Genomic DNA, 16,319 nt, shown 5'->3' with positions numbered 1-16,319 from the left:
TAGTACATGTATTAAAAAGTGGAGCTCCATTTTATAATAGTCTGCAAACATATGATTTTTTTTTAATAAAACATATTCTTCATTATTTGGGGGTTATTCAACACATTGTAAATGTGCACTAGAAAAATAGATGGGGGGGTGGGGGGCAAATAGGAAATACTTGGGGTCAAGGTGTATAGAACCCATATCCACAAACACCTGTTGTGTAGGGAACAAATACTGATGTTTTTTTTAATGCCCCACCATGAAGATGGCCAGGGCATATAGAGTTTGTCATGTCTGTCTTCCATCCTTCCGTCTTTCTGTCCTTCCGTCACGCTTTGCATTTAGCTTAGTTCAAAGCTCAGTTTCAAAGAAACTATTCAAGATATTTTTATTAAACTTCATATGATGATAAAAGACCAGCTAAAAGAAACATACTCAATACAAGATAAAGAAGTTAAGAAAAGTGCAAGAAGGGACAAGAGGGATTATGTTGACAAGCTTGCACAAGATGCAGAAGATGCTGCCTCAAAACAAGACATGGGGACCTTATATCGCATCACAAAAACTCTTAGTGGAGGATTCAAAAGCACAGATACACCAGTGCGAAAACAAGATGGAGAATTGGCCTCCAGTATAGAAGAAGAGCTTACCTGTTGGAAAAATCATTTTGAAAGAGTATTAAACCAGGAATGTCCATCAACAGAACAAGCTGAAATACGTGAAGGTTTAGACACTTTGGACATTGATACCAACGTACCAACAATAGAGGAAGTAAAACATGCCATCAACTTCTTAGGAATGGGAAAGCCCCAGGCATCGATCAGGTACATGCAGAAATGTTAAAAGCCGAGGAAGTATTAACACCCAGACTTCTCACAGATATCCTGCAAACTATTTGGCAGACAGAAACAGCACCAAATGATTGGAAGGTTGGTCTCGTAGTGAAGCTGCCCAAGAAAGGTGACTTAGCAGACACAAATAATTGGAGAGGAATTATGTTGCTGTCAGTGACCAGCAAAGTCTTAAGCAGAGTCATCTTAAACAGAATGGCCTCAGTGGTAGACCCATACCTTCGTAAAGAACATGCTGGATTCAGAAAAGGAAAATCATGCACAGACCAGATATTTTCCTTGAGGCAAATTTTGGAACAGAGCAATGAATTGAACGCAATGCTGTATGCCAATTTCATCGACTTTGTTTTGTAAACAAAACAAAGTTAATGAAGATAAATACAAAAATAGAAAAGGAAGTTACAGCGAACAACAACAGAATAGAAGAAGTAGACAATTTTATATACCTTGGCAGCAAGATCACAGCCAATGGAGATTCCACCTTGGATGTTGAAAATAGAAATGCAAAAGCCCGTACCGCCTTTGCCAACTTAGGGAACATCTGGAAATCTTCAACTATCAGAACCAAAACAAAAATAAAGATATTTAAAACAAATGTCATTGGAGTCCTCCTATATGGATCTGAGTCCTGGAAGGTGACAAACAACATCACTCAAAAACTAGACACCTTCCAAACAAGATGTCTCCGTAGAATACTTAAGATATTCTGGCTGAACAAGATCAGTAATGAGGAGCTGTATGAAAGAACACAAACCGCTGCCATATCTGACCAGATTAAAGAGAAACGATGGAAATGGATTGGCCATGTCTTGAGAAAGGAAACATCAGATATACCGAGGGTAGCCTTAAGATGGACTCCACCAGGGAAACGAAACAGAGGGCGACCAAAGGAGACATGGCGGCGGTCAGTAGAAAAAGAAATGAAAGAACAGGGGTGGACTTGGGGCAAGGTACAGCAGATGTCAGTGGACAGACAGAGATGGAGGTCCTCGGTGCAGGCCTTATGTGCTCAAAGCACGAAGAGGACTAGGTAAGTAAGTCATATGATGATACATATTGATGAGAGTTATTCAACTGCATCAACATTTTTTTATCGTGACCTTTTCTTTGACCTTGACCTCAATTTTCTTAAATTAATGTTTAGCTCAGTTTTAAAGAAACTATTCAAGATAGTGTTATCAAACTTCATATACTGATACATACTAGTCTGAAGTAAGCTATTCAACAGCATTACTTTGACCTTGACCCTCTTACCAAAATTGGAATAAACTTATTTTTTCTAGAGTATTTTTTTTCTCACGAGAAACTTACCTATCAAGATCTCACGAAAGATATCTTCTTAAAACCTTTAATGGTTGTCATCAAGATCCATTTGTACATTTCCTATGACCCCCCCCCCCCTTTGGGAAAAGTTGGATCCCAGTTTTTGTTCCTGTCAACAGGTCAAGGGGTGGAATTATATATTGATATCAAATACTAGTATCATGAGTATAAAAGTATTAAAACAACAGACAAGAAAACACTAAAGAGTTTTTCTTTTTTTTTAAATAATCTAGGGAGAAATGTGCCTCCAATTTTTCTTATCCTTTGTAAAACATAGGACAAATTTAAAACAACCAAAACATGTGCAGATCTAGAGGGGAGGGGGTATGGAACCCCCCCCCCCCCTGGAATTTGCAGAGTTATTTTAAATATATTCTGAAGCAAATAAAAAATGACTCTGGACCCACCCACCCACTCCCGGAAAACGTGGACACCACCATCACGAAATAGGTTTTTTCACGTTTGGGAAAGGGATTTTAGTTTGTTTGTTTTTTTTAATTTTTTGTTTGTTTGCTTGTTTTCTGTTGTTTGTGTGTTTGTTTTTAGGTCTACTGGTCAAAGATCAGAAGAGCTTATGCGATAGTAAAGTGTCCGTCATCCGTCTGTCTGTCTAGCTGTCCGTCCGTCTGTAAACAGTTTTTCAAAACGCTTCTCCTACAGTTTTGGTCTGATTTCAGTATAACTTGGCATATAAGTAGACTACACTAAGATACATAATTCTGTTTATGGGGTTTTGATTTCAATGAACGGTGTTGCCATGGTTACTAAAAATAGGGATTTCTTGGAAATACTTTCAAAATGCTACTCCTCCTACAGCTTTGGTCTGATATCAATATAACTTGGCACACAAGTAGACTATAATAAGATACATCATTCTGTTTATCGATTTTTGATTTCAATGGACGGTGTTGCCATGGTTACTAAAAATCAAGATTTCTTGGAAATACTTTCAAAATGCTACCCCTCCTACAGTTTTGGTCTGATTTCAGTATAACTTGGCATACAATTAGACTACTCTAAGATATGTAAACGTTGATTTTAATAACAACAAAGACTGGGTTCAATTTATATATTGTATATTCCATATGTACAGGTCATGTTATGTGTAGTTCTGTAAATAAAATATTTAACAAATAATTCACAGACAAACAAACATACACAAACATCACACAAAACACTGAATTTTCTGGCTAAGGGAAATAACTCCATTTTCCTCATAACTTTAAGGATCATCATAAAATAATCATTTCAAGCATTATATTATGCAATTCATTATCATAAAATAATTTACTTTTCACTATAAACATATCCATTCATAGTATTCAAATGAAATTCTATTTACAACACAAATAGACATCACAATATACACAAACTTCACTAAACACAAAGCTTACCAAATATATGGTATATGAACCTGATCTTCTTGATTCTTAATTTCTCAGTCAGTCATAACTATAATAAATTATCACATAAAGTAAGTCTGACTGATTATTGGCAAAATATATTTAAAACTCATAAAAAATAATATTTTACAGAAATCTCATTCACATAACTTTCATACATCATGCTCATAATTAATAATGTTAAAATGTTAATAAACTGACCTGTTTAGTATATTTAAATTGTCCATATAAAGTCCATAGGTCTGGTATACAAATTGTCAGTAAATCATTTTGGAGTCAGTAAAAATACACTGCTCACTCTAAGGATCTTTTTTGAATGTCTAAAAAAATTACTACAATAGTGAGCTTCTCACCAGAGTAGCCAATAAAATACCTGGGTTCACCCATGCATGAATAGCATGCTTGACTTAATGGGACACACTATGGAAAAGCCTTAGTGTAATAAATATATACAAACGCTCTTACTTATAACTATTTAAAGTATGGAAATACATTATGGACAAAAATTAAAAACAATGCTGTATTTTTATTAGATAATATCTTTATTAATAAAAACACGCGGTCACAGATACATATAAATTCTTTGTATTGGTTTTTGATTTCGATGAGCAGTGTTGCCATGGTTACTAAAAATAGAAATTTTTCTTGAAATACTTTCAAAACGCTACTCCTCCTACACTTTTTGTCTGATTTCAAGTAGACTACACTAATGTACTGTATTTTCGGGTTGTTCGGCAAAAATCGGGTGAAAAGCATGACCCGCAGTGTCATAAAAAATAATCGGGTTAAGGGTCGAAAAATCGGGTGTAACCTTACGAAATCGAGTGAGTTGGCAACTATGAATACATAATTGTCATTATTGTTTGTTGAATGATGTTGCCATGGTTACTTAAATAGAATTTTTGTAAAATTGTTTTAAAAGGCTACTCCTCCTACAGTTTTAGTCCGATTGCAATAAACCTTGCCACACCAAGGATCATTATTCTATTTATTGCTGTTGCAAAGTTTGAAGTCCAAGTGATACTTTTATCTTCCTTTATAAGTACAACCAGTAGAGCTACAGTCTCGTTAGAGACTTTTTTTGGCTGCAATTTTTTTTCGACTGGGGTGGACTCCCCCCCCCCCCCCCCCCCCGGAAAAAAATCCTGGATCCGCGCCTGCAAAGTCACCAAATCGTATACCGTTGATTAACAATCAAACTATGGAATAAGGTTTCAGGATTATAGCTTTCATATGTAAGCTACGGAGGCATCTTCTGTGATTCTGTGCCCCATCGTGTACCCTGTGTTCAAGAGACAAAATTCAGTCCGAGTTATCTAGTAAGCAACGCATCCGCAGTAGACAAGCATCAAAATGGAAAAGGATGTAGATGTACTTGGCAAATACAGATTAGTGTCTAATAAATTAAAAAAGTAAGTACAATCATGCTACAAATAAGTATATTCCTATCTGTTAATATGTGGACACGAAAAAAAGATAGGATTGTTGGCAAATGGTATCAAACACAGAGGAAATTCAAACTGAAACTGTTTAAATAAACTATACATGTATTCTAAGATAAATTACGCAAAAAATATCTTTTCAGGCGTTTTCTAAAGAGACCAAATGTGGCTGAAGGAATTGAACAGTACTGTAAGTATAGAGTGCCGCTGACATTTGCTTTCCCGAAGCCTCGAAAGTACACCCACTTCAGATTAATTTTTATTTATGTGTCTGTTATGAGAATTAATTCACACATATATCCGTGATATATTCCAGCTGTCTTATCGAAGTCGTTAAAGGAACAAGAATGTCAACAATATGCTGCCTTTTGTGCTCTTGCGCAAGCAAGGTATGATTTAACATATTTAATTACATTACGATATCTTCATTTTGTAAAGAAAATTTATTGTAATTTGTTTCTATCCCCTTCATAGATTTGTCAGTTTGTCTTTCAATGATACATTCTTGCTTTGCTTATCCTCCATTTTAAGAGGTTGCCAAAAAAATTCTTTTTATGCCCCGCCATGAATATGGCCGGGGCATATAGTGTTTGTCATGTCCATCTTCCATCCTTCCGTCCTTCTGTCCTTCCGTCCTTCCGTCTGTCCTTCCGTCACACTTTGCGTTTAGCTCTGTTCAAAGCTCAGTTTCAAAGAAACTATCCAAGATATTTTTATCAAACTTCATATGCTGATAGATATTGATGAGGGCTATGCAACTGCATCAACATTTTTTGACCTTGACCTTTCCTTTGACCTTGACCTCACTTTTCTTAAATTAGTGTTTAGCTCAGTTTTAAAGATACCATTCAAGATAGTGTAATGAAACTTCATATGTTGATACCTACTGACGTAAGCTATTCAACTGCATCAACATTTTTTGACCTTGACCTTTCTTTTGACCTTGACCTCACTTTTCTTAAATTGGTGTTTAGCTCAGTTTTAAAGATACCATTCAAGATAGTGTAATCAAACTTCATATGTTGATACATACTGATGTATGCTATTCAATTGCATCAACATTTTTTTGACCTTGACCTTTCTTTTGACCTTGACCTCACTTTCCTTAAATTAGTGTTAAGCTCAGTTTTAATGAAACCATTCAAGATATTTTTAACAAACTTCATATCCTGATACATACTGATGTAACCTTTTCAACTGCTCATTTTTAAAGAAACCATTCATAATATTTTCATCAAACTTTATATGCTTATACATACTGATGTAACCTTTTCAACTGCATCAACATTTTTTGACCTTGACCTTTCCTCTGACCTTGACCTCACTTTTCTTAAATTAGTGTCAAACTTCATATGCTGATACATACCGATGAGAGCTATTCAACTGCATCAATGTTTTTTGACCTTTACTTTTCCTTTGACCTTGACCTCACTTTTCTCAATTTGTGTTAAAATGTTGCATTACTAATACACCCTCGGCGGGGCATTCATGTCCTATGGACATATTTCTAGTTTGCAAATGATTTGCCTGGTAGATACACAATATCGTTAAGTTTTTAGCACAGAAGAGTTTTACAACTATCCTTCCTGAGTGTAGCTAATTAACATTACACAGTTCTCAGAATCAGGTGCGAGATAGTAAACATGTAAGAGAAATTAGATCGTAGGAAATGCATTCAATCTTAAAATTGAAAAAGTTTGAAAACTGATATTAGTCAATATATAGAGACATGTCCATAGTTAAATTTTAAACTTCTTTTCTGCTTTTTATTAAAAAAAATTGAAAATGTTGATAGTTCAGTAATTTAATGATCACCAGGTCAATTTAAAATGGTCGCCAATTTGGTGACTTATAGAAAAATTTTAGGCGCCAATCATAATTAAATAAGTCGCCAATTAGAGCCCTGTTTAGTTTGTAATGTTTTGGGGTTATGATGGTATGTGGAGCACGTGCTAATTTGCATAAACAGCAAAGTTGATTATATTTAAATATGTTACTCGTACACTTTCAGGAGTGTGACATTCACAACAAAGGATTTTCACACCAAAAGCATCTGTAACCTAATAGAAACATAAACATGATGAGCCCTTGAGTTCATCACTTTCAACATTAGTTATTGTAAATATTTGTACATAGTCCACATGTCATCTTAAAGGCTCTTGTTGCACACAGGTGTGAGCACACTATGGTCAATGCTGCTGGTGAATCCCAGTCCCTGACGGAGGCTGCTCGTAACTTTCTAGAGGCAGAGATAGCCAATCAGGAGCTGAAGTGTGCGAGTTTTAATGAACATCTCACTGCAGCCATTAATTGTTACAGTCATGCAATCAGGGTAAGATAAGTAATCATTAAAACTGTCAAAAGAAAAAAAAAGTTTTAACTGCTTCTTATCGTACTATCACTTTATTTGTAAATATCACAACACTAGGGCTGATATCATTTAGATATTTACCCTTATATCTTACACTTTAGGTTCATATAGAGAATAACAGTGCAGCACTGGCAGCTGCCTTGTGTATAGAGCTTGGGAATGCATTAAAGGTATGAACTTTTATTACAGAGGCTGTTTTTATTTCATACAGCTGTGAGCTTACCATTGTCAGTTGGACGTGCAAATCAAAAATAATTTTAAATTTGATAAACATGTAATTCACACTTCTTTCATCTTTGCAATGTTTTGTCTTCCAAAAACAATGTTAATTTTTTTTCAGAAGTTAAATAAACCAGGAGAAGCCATGGCTCATTTTCAGAGAGCAGCAGAACTACAATCACATGTAATTATCATAACATGTCATTTATGTGGTTGTCCAAAAAATATTCACATCATACATATTTGGTATTGTACTTTGAATGAAATCACAAAAAGCTACAAATCCGGAGATTTTAATGCCACACGTATCATTTTAGTGTTTCAAGTGTTTTGAGTCGCAGTAATCATCTATTACACAGTATTTTGAGAATAAGTCGGTAAAGAGAAAATAGGAAACATTCAAATTTTGTGTAATTGTTATGCAATCATTGCTGATGTTGTAATCTTTAAGAGAATTTCAGCTTAATAAAGAAAAGGAATGATATATATAAGTTTTATATATTTACTTGTTTTGTAGAGTCCACTTGATTGTCTACAGTCATTAAGTGAAGTAACTTCATGTAAAATTGCTATCAGTAAGTATTTTATTTTCTCTCTTGATCATCATAAACTAATATGTGCATGTGATCTGTGAACAAATTATTAATGTATTAGCATTTAAATTTTTAGAAGACTACGATGGGGCACTGAGTGTTCTGACAGAAATGGCTTACCTAGCACAGGAAAGGGGAGGTTAGTCAGAAATGATGACTAGATTTCTTTTGTGTCCATCCTTATATATGAGTATCATACAAATAAAACATTGTATCTTTGTTGGCAGGCTCCTCCATTACAGGAAGGCCTGTAGGAGCGTACTGTGATTTCTTATGTCACTGTGAAGTATCCCGAGTCCTATTGTTGATGATGCTACAGGTGTGTACAAAAAAATGTACAGTAATAAGGAATCAGTAAGGAATTAGTAAAAAAGGTACACCAAAGTTCCTCTATTACTTTGGTGAATATAGTTGTGTAATTCTGTACAATATTTTTCTTGTACTGTTTATCTTTGTGGTGCAGCTGCTGTGTTTAACTGTAGAACTTCAATTGTCACAATGTAAGGAAGACTGTACTACAGGAATAAATAGAAAATTTGAATTATTTTGGTTTGTACATCATGTATCTATATTTCAGCCAACACCTCAAAGAATAAGACCTGAACATGCTCAAACATTAGAGAAATACACCTGGGATTTTAATGAAGACAATTCAACAGGTATACTACAGATATTATTAATGGTGGAGTTTACATTAGACAGGAGTAATGTTCTTAATGCATTGTCAGTTACTCTCACTTGTATTTGGGGATAGATAGTCATTTGTAAATCTATTTAAGTTGTACGTGTACATTCTAAGTACTGTAAAGTTAAATGCTTTCTACTCACAGGATAAAATCATGTTTGATTTATTTCTGTTTTTAGTGCAATATCTTGGAGAAGACCTATTTCTTATGTTACAGTCTGTTGTGGTAAGTACTCGTAACATATAGAATCTTGACTAAGGGATACATGTATTCAAGATAACAGAGTAATGTAATGAGCATACTGTTGTGGTAAGTACTCGTAACATATAGAACCTTGACTAAGGGATACATGTATTCAAGATAACAGAGTAATGTAATGAGCATACTGTTGTGGTAAGTACTCGTAACATATAGAACCTTGACTAAGGGATACATGTATTCAAGATAACAGAGTAATGTAATGAGCATACTGTTGTGGTAAGTACTCGTAACATATAGAACCTTGACTAAGGGATACATGTATTCAAGATAACAGAGTAATGTAATGAGCATACTGTTGTGGTAAGTACTCATAACATATAGAACCTTGACTAAGGGATACATGTATTCAAGATAACAGAGTAATGTAATGAGCATACTGTTGTGGTAAGTACTCGTAACATATAGAACCTTGACTAAGGGATACATGTATTCAAGATAACAGAGTAATGTAATGAGCATACTGTTGTGGTAAGTACTCGTAACATATAGAACCTTGACTAAGGGATACATGTATTCAAGATAACAGAGTAATGTAATGAGCATACTGTTGTGGTAAGTACTCGTAACATATAGAACCTTGACTAAGGGATACATGTATTCAAGATAACAGAGTAATGTAATGAGCATACTGTTGTGGTAAGTACTCGTAACATATAGAACCTTGACTAAGGGATACATGTATTCAAGATAACAGAGTAATGTAATGAGCATACTGTTGTGGTAAGTACTCGTAACATATAGAACCTTGACTAAGGGATACATGTATTCAAGATAACAGAGTAATGTAATGAGCATACTGTTGTGGTAAGTACTCGTAACATATAGAACCTTGACTAAGGGATACATGTATTCAAGATAACAGAGTAATGTAATGAGCATACTGTTGTGGTAAGTACTCGTAACATATAGAACCTTGACTAAGGGATACATGTATTCAAGATAACAGAGTAATGTAATGAGCATACTGTTGTGGTAAGTACTCGTAACATATAGAACCTTGACTAAGGGATACATGTATTCAAGATAACAGAGTATTGTAATGAGCATACTGTTGTGGTAAGTACTCATAACATATAGAACCTTGACTAAGGGATACATGTATTCAAGATAACAGAGTAATGTAATGAGCATACTGTTGTGGTAAGTACTCGTAACATATAGAACCTTGACTGAGGGATACATGTATTCAGGATAACAGATTGATGTAATGAGCATACTGTTGTGGTAAGTACTCGTAACATATAGAACCTTGACTGAGGGATACTTGTATTCAAGATAACAAATGTAATGAGCATACTGTAAACTGTCCTTTGTTCTTCTTTCATGGTTATGCTAAAATGCTTTAAACTGATATATGTAAGCCCGCAGAAAGTATTTTGAAAGAAATATTATGTTTGTCACTGAGTTAATAGTGGAATTGCTAATCTTTTCTTGATGTTTTCGTTTAAAAAATCAAGACATGGTTAATATTGATGCTTTGAGCAAAGTTCTAGTACAGTGTAAACACAAAAAGAATTTTAAAAAAATAACAGCAACAAAAAGCAAAGTGATCATGAAGAAAGAAAGCTATAATATGTATAAGAATCCACTTTCGTTAGGTGCTTTTGTAGATGTGTTTTAAAGATAATTTTAATTTTTTGCTTTTTTTTTGCAGATGGCATGCCAGTCAACAGATCTGACATCTCTACGATTACTCCAGACAGAGTTATGGCCCTTGTTAACCACAGAACAGAATCATTTACTATTTCTTGTGATCCAGGAATTGTCACACCCATCAGGGGAAGGGGTCTAAATACAGAACCATTTACCATTTCTTGTGATCCAGGAATTGTCACATCCTTCAGGGGAAGGGGTCTAAATATCAGATACATGACTTCAGTTAAATTTTCTAAGTGAATTATAGAAGTTGTCCTCTCTTGATTAGCTTTATTTGTACTTATTCCAATTTTTGACACCAGCTCCTAGACTAATGTTCTATCATTTTTATACTTCCTAGGGTTATTTCATTTATTGCAGAAATCACAGCAATACGGCAAAGCAAATTTTCTGTTAATTTCTATCACGAAATCATATACTTTACAAGTTAAAAAATCAATTTTGACATATTTGGCTTTGTACAAAACATTTTTTTTTTTAATTGAAGATTTTATCTGGAAGATGCTATGTTTCCAATAATTAAATACTTGAATATTCATTGATAAAATTGCACTTGAAACAGTTGAAAGAGATACAGATTTTTGTCTAACTCTAGTATGATAACAAAGGAATTTAGTGTACAGACGTATGTTATTGTTTATGCTTGTAATTGAAATACCTGTAATGTGATTTTCCTAATACTGATATGTGTATGTGTAGATATGAGCTTAAGCCATATCAGAATTAATACCTGCCATAAATGCAGGACTGCACTTAGTGACATTTCTTTAACGAGTGTTAAATATTATCAGGGACCTATATACTATATATATAGGTCCCTGATATTATACATATTGTAAATTTCAATTTTTATAATGAGAATACTTTAAAGTACGCAAAATGTACTTTTTGATAAATTCTGGAATAGTTGAAAAATGTTTATTATTTTTAAAAGTCTAGTATTAGACTTGGGAAAATCTGAACTGCAAATCTTCTAATGTTGTCTACGGAATAGAATGTAATCTTTGTGGACTTATTTATGTTGGTGAAACCAAGGGTTCACTTCATGACAGATTTCAAATAAACAATGGGAGCCAGCAGTTTCTCTACAAGCACTTTAATTTACCTGATCATTCAATTTTGCCAATGAAAGTTAGAATTCTAGAAAAGATTTACCATCATACAAACAGTCCATCACCGAGTTCACCTTTCCGTAGACAAAGATAAGAATTTTGGATTAGAAAACTAGGGACGGCCTTTCCCTATGGATTCAATGACAATGTCGATAGTGTTGGAAATCTTTCCAGTCCACAGTGTAACAATAGCAATGTGATTGGACTTTTCAACCATACACAGAGACGTAAACGTAGTCATGGGCATCGGTCTTACAATAAACCTTGAATAAACGATGTCTCTTTTGATTCGTTACTACCGTTTGTTTTTTGTTTGTTTATTGTTTAACGTCCCTCTCGAGAATTTTTCACTCATATGAAGACGTCACCACTTGCCGGTGGAGAGCTACAAATTTTGACGTATACTCGGCACTGAGGGCCATTGAGCAGTGAGGGATTTTTTTCGTGCCAGCACCTGCTGCGACACGGGACCTCGATTTATACGGTCTCATCCGAAGGACCGGTCTCCACGTCCCACAGTGGGATTCGAACCCGCGACGTAAGGATCAACTCCTTACTCCGCGACTCTAGAGCTAACGCTCTAACCACTGCGCCACGCGGGCGATCGTTACTACCGTAAATCAACAGTTAGGTCTTCATCACATTCGCACCAAACTTTACTCTGTCCCTTTGAAACTTTTGAATAGTCAACTTGAAAAGATCAAGGAAAGTCCATTTTTTGATTCCCCGACACCAGAATACAGGCTCGGATCTGTGATTATGGATATTGCAAATCATAGGCATTTTAAACCACCACGTTTTACAGAAGAAAGTGCAGCTAAAACAACCCGTTTTTTTTCCTTAAACTACAAGCATTCTGAGAGTATTGAATTAGCAATACTAGTCCCCTACCTGCAAGTGTAATCTGGTTCCCGTTAAGAATTGAAAATGCCATAATTCCGTCAAAAATCAATGAAGCAGGACGAAATGCAAACTTGATCCTTAACTTATCAAGGTAAAGTCACATACCAAAAATCAGCTCAATATCTGAAAGCGTTTAGAAGAAAATTGCGGAAAACCCCCTAAAAATTGAAAAGGCCGTAATTCCGTCAAAAATCAATGAAGCGGAACGAAATGCAAACTTGATCTATAACTCATCAAGATACACTCACATACCAAAAATCAGCTCAATATCTGCAAGCGTTTAGGAAAAAAGTGCGGAAAACCAAGTGGGACAGACTGACAGACAGACGGACGGACAGACTCAGAGGAAACCTATAGTCCCCTCCGGTTTCACCGGTAGGGGACTAATAATGAGGACCTAAGATCACTAATTTTAAAAGGTCCTAAATATAGGGAACCCCGATCCTTTAACTGGCGTCGTAATTTCATACATATTATAGGTTCTGTAGAGGATTTCGCCAGGCGTTGGGTCAGACATGAAAAGGACCTTGACAGTTTGTCAGAATGGGTTAAATGTATCAGATATATGTTAAAATCTCGCATTAAACGATTGAGGGGCAGTATAAAAACCATCTATCCTTCTGTATTCAATAATTCAGAAGTGAAAAAAGGATTAGATAAATTACACGATCAGTACGTACTGGTCCCTGCTGACAAAGCAAATAACAACATTGTTTGTAAGGCTCATTATATAAATTGTATTTTAGAGGAACTGGGATTTAATTATACAAGTGGTAATCCAACTTATACTCATAGTTCCCTTTCTAAGGAGGAAATTCTTCAAAATCATATGTCAGTTTTGAATATTTTTAATATTCTCAACAACCAAAATGAATTTGAATTATCATATCTTTATTGGATTCCGAAACTTCATAAAATTCTTACAAACAAAGATACATAGCGGATTCCAGTAAATGTTCTACCAGGCCTCTTTCTTCACTCCTCACTAAGATATTAACAGTAGTGAAGGAGAAACTTCAAGAGTACTGTGCAATAATATATTCGAGAAGTGGTGTAAATCGGATGTGGATACTAAAAAATTCCAAGGAACTTTTGGAACATTTGAAATCACAAAATTTTACCAAAATCAACAACATAAAAACTTAAGACTTTTCAACTTTATATACAACTATTCCCCACGATAAATTATAGTTCAGACTTTCTGACATCGTTGACAGCTGCTTTTTCAATAAAACTGGAACTCGTAAATTTACTTACTTTGACATTGGTCATTTGCAAATTAAATTACTTTGTTAAAAACAATGTGATTGTACACACGAGTACTCTGAAGTTGACATTAAAAAGATGCTCGAGTTTCTGATTGACAATATGTATGTGGTTTTTGGAGATCAGGTCTTCCAACAATCTATCGGAATTCCCATGGGTACCAATTGCGCTCCGTTATTAGCAGACCTATTTTTGTATTCATATGAAGCAGAATTTGTTCAAAATCTTTTACGTGAAAAGAAGAAAACACTTCCTGTTGCCTTCAACTCAATATTTAGATATATCGACGACGTAATGTCAATTAACAATGGTTATTTCCATTCTTATATCGACACAGTATATCCCGGTGAGCTTGAGATAAAAGATACCACAGAGTCTGACACATCTGTTTCATATTTGGATATTTTATTAGAAAAAGACGTTAATGGTAATCTAACAACAAAGCTTTATGATAAACGTGATGACTTTAACTTTTCAATCGTCAACTTCCCTTACCTATGCAGCAATATATAACCATATCACCTGCATACGGGGTTTATATCTCTCAGTTGATTCGATACGCCAGAGCATGCTCTATGTATGAACAATTTCTAAAACGAGGTAAGTTATTGACAAACAAGTTGATGAAACAAGAATATCAGCAGTCTCGTTTAAAGTCATCATTTCGTAAGTTCTATGGTCGATGCAATGACCTTGTCAGCAAATACAATCTATCATTATGTCAAATGCTGACTGACTTTTTTCATACTAATTGTTAGGCCATTATTTACACACTGAACTGTTGACGGATTTCTTCGTTATTTCCCGATCATAACAATGAGCACACGGCGGGTGTGACCGGTCGGCAGTGGATGCTCACTCCTCCATGGCATCTGATCCCACCTCTGATGTCTTAGAGGTCCGTGTTTGCTCTGCTCCTATTTTGTAATGTTTAATGGACTTTTGAACTCGAATACTGTTCGTTATCTCCACATATTTCATTCATGCATAAGAAAGATAAAGAAAATTAAAAAAGAGTCAATTTCACCAATATTTATTGATTATTGTGTGATTAAAAGGCTTTACATGTTTCCCAATCCTTATTGAATTTATTCAATAAAATATGTTTAAATTATTATGTACCCGAAGAAAGTACATGTAAACATTTTTGTTCTTACCTCTCTGTTTCAAAATCGCTAACCTTCTACTGGAACATATTGAAACATACTGATAGTCCAAAATCTCTAACCTTCCACTGGAACAGATTAAAACTTGCTGCCGATAAACCAAAATCTCTAACCTTCTATTGGAACAGATTAAAACTTGCTGCCGATAAACCAGAATCTCTAACCTTCTACTGGAACAGATTAAACTTGCTGCCGATAAACCAAAATCTCTAATCTTCTATTGGAACAGATTAAAACTTGCTGCCGATAAACCAAAATCTCTAACCTTCCACTGGAACAGATTAAAACATACTGATAAACCAAAATCTCTAACCTTCTATTGGAACAGATTAAAACATGCTGTCCATAAACCAAAATCTCTAACCTTATAGTTTAACAGATTAAATCTTGCTGCCGATAAACCAAAAGGGTGTCAAGATCCTGTCTTCATAAGGATATAATGTAGATCTATATTTTCGAGACACTTTATTTTCGGGAGAAAGCTATTTGGTATTTATTAGCGAGACGAAGTTTTCGCGGGATATCCTTTTTATTGTATATAATCCTTAACAATACAAATATATGCGAGAATAAAATTTCCGCGAGCAGACAGACTCGCGTAATTACGCGAAAATAAAGTTCTCGCGAATAAAAAGTGATTTACAGTACACAAGGTAGTTTAGAACTTTATTTTATAATGACTTATTCCCTGTATAAATGAAGAGTTCAAATGACTGAAGGACCTTTGTGCAATGATGTCTAAAGATGCTGTACACCTCTTTTGAATCAAATTTTGAGGAAATGACAGCTTGGACTAATTTTTCTTTGAACAGCACAAGAACTTTCATTATTTGATAACTATTCAAAACCCATATATGCTGAGTTTTGTCTAAAAATATCTGATGGTACTATGATTTTATATTAAGAATATCTTAACAACATTATCAATGGGTAAGGTATGTTCAGCTGTTATTAGGTACATTGTGTATAACCTTAAGGTCGTATACCAGAAGTCAAGGTCACAGGACAGTGAGATAGTCAAATAGAGTTTTGATCATATTTCTCAGAACGTGGGTAAAATTCAAAAGGGTTCAATGTTTAAC

The 16,319-nt window shown here is 34.7% G+C and overlaps 2 protein-coding genes across 2 annotated transcripts; both read left to right on the top strand.

The window, feature by feature from the left end:
- The first annotated feature begins 1,204 nt into the window (after positions 1-1,204).
- On the top strand, positions 1,205-2,742 carry LOC133199675 (uncharacterized). The gene is made up of 2 exons (XM_061335548.1): positions 1,205-1,866; positions 2,706-2,742. The coding sequence occupies exons 1-2, from the start codon at positions 1,205-1,207 to the stop codon at positions 2,740-2,742; spliced, it is 699 nt and encodes a 232-aa protein (XP_061191532.1).
- Positions 2,743-4,914: 2,172 nt separating this feature from the next.
- On the top strand, positions 4,915-11,705 carry LOC133199501 (40-kDa huntingtin-associated protein-like). Its single transcript, XM_061335310.1, has 13 exons — positions 4,915-4,974; positions 5,148-5,194; positions 5,321-5,393; positions 7,177-7,336; positions 7,477-7,545; positions 7,716-7,778; positions 8,112-8,169; positions 8,264-8,326; positions 8,415-8,506; positions 8,765-8,846; positions 9,052-9,098; positions 10,789-11,564; positions 11,605-11,705. The coding sequence occupies exons 1-12, from the start codon at positions 4,916-4,918 to the stop codon at positions 10,924-10,926; spliced, it is 951 nt and encodes a 316-aa protein (XP_061191294.1). The 5' UTR covers position 4,915; the 3' UTR covers positions 10,927-11,564; positions 11,605-11,705.
- The last annotated feature ends 4,614 nt before the right edge of the window (positions 11,706-16,319 follow it).

This window comes from Saccostrea echinata, unplaced genomic scaffold (assembly GCF_033153115.1).
Source record: "Saccostrea echinata isolate AGI-Se365-2 ecotype Australia unplaced genomic scaffold, CSIRO_AGI_Sech_v1 ptg000034l, whole genome shotgun sequence".
Classification (NCBI taxonomy): domain Eukaryota; kingdom Metazoa; phylum Mollusca; class Bivalvia; order Ostreida; family Ostreidae; genus Saccostrea; species Saccostrea echinata.
Note: the sequence above shows the minus strand (reverse complement) of the source record. Positions and strands in the feature narration are given on the sequence as shown.

What these genes read in the sequence shown, in the direction of transcription:
- LOC133199675 (XM_061335548.1), top strand. Translation starts at nt 1,205, where the DNA reads ATGAAGATAAATACAAAAATAGAAAAGGAAGTTACAGCGAACAACAAC. An exon ending in CAAAGCACGAAGAGGACTAG is followed by an intron (nt 1,867 to 2,705) that starts GTAAGTAAGTCA and finishes GTTTGTTTTTAG; the next exon opens with GTCTACTGGTCAAAGATCAG.
- LOC133199501 (XM_061335310.1), top strand. Translation starts at nt 4,916, where the DNA reads ATGGAAAAGGATGTAGATGTACTTGGCAAATACAGATTAGTGTCTAAT. An exon ending in AGCTTGGGAATGCATTAAAG is followed by an intron (nt 7,546 to 7,715) that starts GTATGAACTTTT and finishes ATTTTTTTTCAG; the next exon opens with AAGTTAAATAAACCAGGAGA. An exon ending in TAATGAAGACAATTCAACAG is followed by an intron (nt 8,847 to 9,051) that starts GTATACTACAGA and finishes TTCTGTTTTTAG; the next exon opens with TGCAATATCTTGGAGAAGAC.